The sequence below is a fragment of the Coenobita brevimanus genome, chromosome 22 (assembly GCF_032717465.1).
Source record: "Coenobita brevimanus isolate Jiangsu-jjx chromosome 22, ASM3271746v2, whole genome shotgun sequence".
Taxonomy (NCBI): domain Eukaryota; kingdom Metazoa; phylum Arthropoda; class Malacostraca; order Decapoda; family Coenobitidae; genus Coenobita; species Coenobita brevimanus.
Window position 1 is genome coordinate 34,969,745 of NC_136975.1, and position 7,963 is coordinate 34,977,707.

The 7,963-nt window shown below is 42.5% G+C and overlaps 1 protein-coding gene across 2 annotated transcripts in view; it reads left to right on the forward strand.

Annotated features, from left to right (window-relative positions):
• Positions 1–6,389, forward strand: part of LOC145392516 (PAT complex subunit CCDC47) — a 447,784-nt gene extending 441,395 nt beyond the window's left edge. For both annotated transcript variants that reach the window (XM_080266910.1, XM_080266911.1), the window contains one exon: positions 5,383–6,389. In XM_080266910.1, coding sequence (XP_080123036.1) covers positions 5,383–5,391 — 9 coding nt within the window. In that variant the 3' untranslated portion in view covers positions 5,392–6,389. The remainder of the gene's footprint in view (positions 1–5,382) is intronic.
• The last annotated feature ends 1,574 nt before the right edge of the window (positions 6,390–7,963 follow it).

The following is a 7,963-nucleotide window of genomic DNA, read 5'->3' on the forward strand; positions in this document are numbered from 1 at the left end:
AGCTCCATTTCCATAATGTTAGGCTCCATGCTCTTGTTAGACCAGTTAGACATTTTGCAGTCAGGGAAGGCCTATTCTGCAGTGCCATAATTATAGCATCTGGTTTCGCATAGGACCGTCGAGACCTTGGACTGGGACAGCTTTAGGGCGTCGGCAATCTTGCTTGGTCCCTGCCTCTCTTTGTGACTCTTCTTAATGTCTAATTTCATATCAAGGGAAAGGCTGTGCCTTGCCTTTTTAGCCATATCCACAGCAACATCAGTAGCACCATGCTTTCCAGTGGAGGGCAGCACCAGACATGATGTCCAAGTTCAGAGTTTCACTTTTTCACACACTCACAGTTCTCTCTTCACTTCCTGTTGCTTGCAGTACTGTTTGTAGCACACTTGCACTGTTACTTGGTGTTAGCAATAGTGTTGCGAGGGTAACTTGGAGAATGTGAGGGAGATGATCAGTGGTGTGGGACAAAGAGTGAATGGGCAAGTGAGACTCAAAGGGTTGGTGCAAAGGCAGCAGCCAGTGCAGACCCAAGATAGGAGTTCTGCACCTGTAACATTGGGCAGCCACCTTGGATCAGACAGCTTGCTGTCGGCTTGCGTGCATCACCACGTCCACACGAGATTCGTAGAGGCAGCTGTTGAAAATATTGTTCTAGTGGAATTGTGGCCAATTTCTAAATGTTATTCTGAAAAAGGTATAACATTTGAATGATCACTTTAGCAATTTATCACAAAGCGAACAATCTTATAATGAGACTAGACTGTAACTAAATCATAAAAAGGTACTGGTAAGGGAAGCAGTGAACTTTTCCTGCGCCGTTCATATCTGCGTACCTGTTGGTGGTCATCATTCTTTTCAGTACCCAGCCCTCAATACCTTGCCACACTGGGCATGTGGAGATGGGGGATGATAATTGGATACAGAAAGTGAGAAGCATTAATATTAGGGGTGGCGTTGGACATTTGTCTCGAGAGGAGGCTGGTGATAGGCAATACTCTCTTCAGGTTCAAAATGATCCGTAGGTATACGTGGCAAGTGATGAGAAGGGTGGGTGGTGAACTAAATGAACGGAAGGCAATGATTATGTGTGTGTGGATGAAAGGATGAAAAAGTGTATAATGGATGCAAGAGCATATAGAGGTTGGGGGAGTGGACTTTCTGACCACCACATGGTGGTGGTGAACATCAGGGTCCAAGTGAAATGGAGAAATAAAAGAAGGGAAGAATGGAGGAAGTAGTATATGCAAGGAGGGTAGAAAGGTTGCAAGAGGATGGCAAAAAGGCAGAATATAAGAGAGAAATGGAGGAGCAATTGAGTAAATATGGGTTGAAGCAGATGAGAGACATGGAAGATGTGTGCAAGATATTCACGGAAGAAATTTGTGCAGCATGTGAGGTGGTGTGTGAGTTGAAGAGAAGATGAAAGGTGGTGCAAGGAACAGCATGGTGAACTGAAGAGGTGAGATAGGCTGTGGCACAAAAGAAGGAAGCATATAGTGAGTGGATGAGAAACAGGGGCGTGGAAGAAGTTGAGAGATGAAAGAGAAAGAGTTTTATGTAGAGAGGAAGAGAGCGGTGAAAAGATTAGTAAGTAAGAGAGAGTAAGAAGAGAGTGGATGAGGAAATTGGAAGGAATTTGAATGTAAAATGGAGGGAATGTAAGAAAATGTTCTGAAAAGAGGTAAAGAGAGTTAGACAGGGTGGCAAAGAGGTTTGTCAGGGAGTGAAACATAAAAATGGTAGACGTACTAGTGGAGAAGGGAGAAAAAGTGAGCAGATGGAAAGAACACTTTAAGGAATTGTCGAACATAAAGAATGAAAGTAATGCGAGTATAGGTGGCTGGGGAATGGCTGGGAGAAGGAGGGATGTGAGAAGAAAGGAAGAAATCATTAGGATGGAAATTGTGGAAGCAATGAAGAAAATCAAAATGGGGAAAGCCCTTGCTGAAGCATGGGGGGAGAGATAGTAGTAGAATGGATGTGGAAGATGTGCAGATTGACCTGAGAGGAAGGTAGAGTCCCAGAGGATTGGAAGTCAGGTATAATTATTCCCCTGTACAAAGGAAAAAGGGAAAAAGAAGTGTGTGGTAATCATAGGGGCGTTTGTCATCTTAGTATAATAGAAAAAGTATATGGTAGGCTACATATTGACAGAGTTATGGAAATAACAGAGGAATTAGTTGGAGAAAAACAAGAAGGTTTTAGGAAGGGAAGAGGTTGTGTAGATCAGATATTCATTCTTAGATCTGCAATGTAAAAGTTTGTAGAGAAGGGAAAGAAGTTGTATGTGGCCCTCATGGATTTGGAGAAAGCATATGACAGGGTGCATAGGCAAGGATTGTGGAAAGTATTAAGAATATATGGAGTAGATGGGAAGTTGTTGAATGCTGGGAAGAGTATGTATGAGGGTGCTAAGGCTGCAGTGTGTGTGGATAGTGAACTGAGTGAATTTTTCTATTTGAAGGTTGGATTCAAACAGGGATGTGTCATGTCTCCATGGTTGTTCAATCTGTATATGGATGGTGTTATAAAAGAGATACAAGGAAGGGCAGTGGATGTTGGAACAGCCCTAATGAGAGAAGGCAGTATTTGAAAACTCCCTGTACTGTTGTTTGCAGATGATACTGTGTTGTTATGTGAAGATGAATGGTGGATGAGTTTGAGAGAGAGTGTAAGCAATGGAATCTGAAGGTGAATGTAGGAAAGAGTAAAGTTATGGTCTTTGAGAAAAGTGAAGTCAGTGAATGTACAGTGAGGTTGGGTAAGGAGGAAATGGAAAATGTGAGTGTGTTTAAGTACTTGGGTAGTGTGATGAGTAAGGATGGAAGTTTAGAGGGTGAAGTGCTTGAAAGGGTACAGCAAGGAAGAAAGGTTGCTGGTTCCTTGAAAGCTGTGATTAGAAACAGGGAAATGAGCATGGAAGTGAAACAGTTACTACATGACAGTATTGTAATACCAACTTTAACATATGGAAGTGAAGCTTGGACCTTGTTGGAGGGACAGAAGTCAAGAGTGAGAGCAGTGGAAATGAGTTATTTGAGAGGAGCCTGTGGAGTCACATTGAGAGACAGACTGACAAATGAGGAAGTGAAGGAGCATTGTGGTGTGGATGTGAATTTGATAGAAGCATTAGGAGAAAGGTGGTTTGGCCATGTGGAGAGGATGGAGAGTGAGAGACTGATGAGGAGAGTGTATGTAAGTGAGGTGGAGGGGGGAGAGGGAGGAGGAGGCCAAGGATGAGGTGGATTGATGGAGTGGAGAGGTATATGAGAGAGGGGTGTGTGAGCAGGGCAGTGAAATGACGGGGGACAGGGTGACATGGAGGCGATTTGTTTGTGGCCACCCCTTATGGGATTAAGGTGTCTGGCAATAGATAGATAGATAGGTTCCGAGGGGTAGACCAAAAAAAGGCCTGGGAGGAGGTCGTTAAGTGTGACCTCAGATTTAAGGGACTGAACAGGGAGGCTGTCAGAGATGAGCAGCATGGAGAGCCACCATTAAGTGACCAAGGCCGACGCATGCAAGCACATTGGAGTCTTCAAAAACGAAGAACGAACTGACCAATGGTTTCCCCAGGTCTGGACAATTCCAAACATGCTGCAGGTCCCAAATGAGTAGTACAATTGATACCGAGTTCACTGGCTTCCTGTGAAGAGTGACAGCAAGAGTAAGGTCCCTAGAAAGTTTTCAGACCACATTCAAGTGGCCAGACCTTTGGGCTCAAGTGGTCATGCGATATCACATGTGATCCAGAAGACAAGCCCAGGAAGTGTTAGTTGACCTAGCCTCCAACATGGCAGTAAAGCTCTCACATAAGAGTAGTCTAGTCAAAAGCACCAAAGAATGGTCATAGGGGCTCCTCAGGTATTATGCGACAGGAGTGGACCACATGAGATACACAGGCCACACTTCATTTATCGGTCCCTAGTCCACCTGGGGCTCTTCTAGTCCCAGTCTCTCATTGCCTTTGAGGGAGAGAGAGAGTGATGGAAATTTAGAGTGCTGCCAGCCAGTAACCCCTTATGCCACAGGTATCTCAACCCCTTCACGCCCAGGGTGCACATCACGTTGTTACACATCAATCCCAGGCCCCCTGATTGTGCTCATGTGCCATGTGTACTTCATGTTATATAAAATTTTCTTACATGTATATGTTCAGTGAAATGTTCTTTATGTTCTGTTTTGTTCTAAATATGATGAGCAATATATTTAGTACATATACAGTACATAATAGTTTAATGACTATTTATACAGTATTGATAATAGTACAGTGTAGTAGTAAATGTACTTACATAATGGTGGTACATCATCAGGCCTCTCATCTGAGAAAATGTCCACCAAAAGCCGCCTTCCTTTCTCTTCAGCAGGCTGTGCATCGTCCAGTAACTCACAATGACTCACAGACAAGTCACTGTCAGGTGTATCATTGCTACCTGAATGACTTGGGGCATTCAGATCATCTGAACTTTCCCCACTAGACTAGGCCATGGCGACAAGGCATTGATATAACGGCCATCAACAGCCACAAAAAATGGCGAGGGAGGGAGAGAACAAAGCCACGTAGTCCTGCCTCCGCTAGTGCTGAACACAAACTGAAAAAATGCAACAGTATTAGCTGGGGAAACTGTGATGTGGCTGGGGATCTCCTTATCTCTTTTATGACTGGTTAGTGGGCGGAGCTTCTGAGAGCTTCAGTGGCCTATGCCAGACTCAGAAAACACTCCCACACCTCTGTACCACTGAGTGAAAAGCACTGAGAAAACATTGATATAATTGGATGTAAGTGTGTACATGGCGGGCACACTCACTGCGCTCAGCACGGACATAAATACATACGTCTTGGGTGTGCAGGGTTAAGGATCACATCTGGATGGAGAGGAAGAGGGTTTAAGTTTTTTCTGGTAGTGATAGTACAGTAGCTGTTACTGCAGCATCAGTCCCCCCCCCCCCCCCCCGGTCTAATGTCACTGTTATATATGCCATGCCGCAGAAGATTAGGTTATGTCCTTAGATCCCTATCAGTAACCAAGTTAGATCTATATATGGCTTTTAGAGAGAAGGTAGGGCTCAGGTTCAAGATGTGGTTTACCAGCTGTCATAAAATTTGTTAGTTTCATAGATATCTGTGTGTGTGAGATGTCGTCACCACATACTGTGTATCTTGGGGTAGGGGAGGTAGCCACTGTTTGGTAATATGCTGAGATAATATCTCGCCTACTGATTTTTATTTTTGTTCATGTCATTCTTAGTGGATGCATGAGTAAGAGAAAGCAGTACAGTACCAGTTTTACTTGAGCATACATTTTTCCTTTAGTAGACTTTTTCTATAAGTATGATATTATGCAGTTTGTGTTGATCTATAAAATATTAACATCTTTTCAGACAACGTAGGTTTCTGCTGGATGATGAAGAGTACAGGTGATGTTAGTGTGCATCAAGTACACCATCTCCCTCAGCAGTATGGAGTCCAGAAGTAATATGGTATCTAAGTATTACATAGGCAGTCACAGTTTATTAGTATTTTTCATGTTAAGAATTTCCAACTGCACTTAACAGGATTAAGGCATAAAGTTACTTTGCAGACATTAACTTGCACTGATGTCTACAGCTGTGAGAAATATATGTATATTTGAGTAACAGCCCGCATATTTTGTAGAACTGTGTTGTACAGTAAATACTCAGATTACAGCTGGTGGTACACCGTAACTTTTAAAATAATATAGCCAACTGTCAGAATTAGTACCAACTCTTAAAATACTGCCAATTGTCAGAATTAATAGCATAATACATAATTTCCTGGTCACTTCTTTGTACTGGTGAGGGACACTTTCCTGTGGTAGCATCGATATAGCTGGGTGACTGTTGCCCAGTTAAACATGTGTCCCACAGCTCCTTCACTTTCCTCAGCAAGGAAGATGGCAGATTGCAGGAGAAGGCAGTTTCACCTGCAATTCACTGGGCTCACATTCAGATGAGCCTGAAGTTGCAGCATCATTATAGCCATGACTCAGAAGGGAACAAGGCCTTTCAAATAGTCACTGAAGTTCTTGTACATACACCTCTTTTGTAAGTTGCTGTTGATAAATGCTGTGAAGAAAATTAAGTATGCATTCTCATGCAAGAGATGAGTAAGATATAGTAGTTCCTGAAATGTTGTTCTAGGATCGTTATGAGTCTGACACCTTTTTGTATTTGATGCCAGTGATCAAAAGCATTACATATTTTGAACTGATGTTATCATGCATTTGGGGGCTTCTTCTTTGAATATGTCTTCTTTGAATATGGTACCACTGCCATTTAGTGGCAACATACTACACTTCATTGGCATTGTCTAGGTATCATATATTAGCCCTGCCCTGTTTGGACACGTGGAAGATCCTGATATCCAAACTGTTTTTAATTTATGTTCAATGTAATAATAGTTCCCACAGAGAATCAGCTAATGGTCTGGTTACTCTGAGTACTATATAGGCTTTTTTTTTTTTTTTTTTCCCCTCACAAGTACACCCACCAAAAAAGTTTGGAACACTCCCTATTTCTTGTGACTCACAGTTGTTTTATGGTGACAAAAACAAAATAAGGTGTTGCTAATCACTCAGTTAATAACTGAAGGTCCAGACTGTATTGTGCATGACCAACTGGCATGAAATGAGACAGACTCTGAAAGTATTCCACACCTTGTTCATACATCCACATCATCGTGATAGCTTTTGTTAGGTGAGGCACAGATGAGGTATCTTGAGAATTAATGTTCTGTTTCATGTGTGACCAAGCATTTCAAACTGGAATCAGGTCTTTGTTGTTCTCCAGTCATTACATATCGTGAATATTGTTGTCACTTAAACATTAGAGCACTTTTTTGGACCAGTGTCACTGTGCACCATCCTTACTACCATGAATGTCAAAAACTGCATGCAAATGCTGTTCTAACACCTGGAAATACATATAGTAATGTTCATTGTTAGTGGTAGGTGGAGTCACTTACCATCCGCTCACTCGATGTAGTGCTGCACTCGGATGACTGCCCTTTCCTCCCTTCCTTCTTTCTTTCCATCCTTCCTCCTACACCTTTCTTTCCATCATTTTTTCCTCTTCCTTCTGTTTACGGGTGACTCTACACTGAGTGACAAGCCAAATGGTTTCCTGTACACCAGGGAACCATTTATTATGCTGGGTGGTAGCCATATATCCAAATTACGGCACCTGGTGTTTTAGTGGGTAATAAAGGTGCTCCAACCAGAATGAGCCTGTGTAGGCTTATATGCCAGGGGTGGTTGGAGTTTATTGCTTACGTAATGGCACTACGGGATGTGCGAGGCTGGTCACACTCATCTTAAATGTCAGGACCAACTTGCTTAGTCCTGAGCTCCTCCACTCATGGGGCAACACAGGAGTAGATGATGATGATGATGATGGTGTTCATTATAACATTCTGTGGAAGGAAATGCAAAGTACGTCTCCTTATAACACCACTACAAGAGCCTTAGATCATAAAATAGTTTGGGTGTTTCAGTTTTCCTGATGTACTGATGGTTCTACCTGCTGACTCCATGGTTGCCTTCCCCTAGCACCACTCACTTTAGCACACTGGGATGAGCTCTCATCACACCACATGTTATGCCCAATGCTCTGGTGCCCAAAGGCAATATTTGTGGGCAAATTCAAGATGATTTTTTTTTTTTTTTTTTCCATTATGGTAATAGGCCAGTTTATCTATTTAGAGAAAATGTTGAATGATGTGGTGTGATACATTTGCAGGATACTAGAGTGCTTTCTTTGTAACTCTGCTGCTGTCATGCTAGAGGTCTTGAGTATTTCTTACCTCAGAAGAATATCTGTGACCTTAGAAGTCTTCTGTGGTCAACCAGAACATGGATTTTATGGCAAAAATTGAACTGCTGGCAGGCCACTTAATTATCCCTCTGTCTGCAGTGTTACACTTACAGTTTCTTCAATAAGGAAT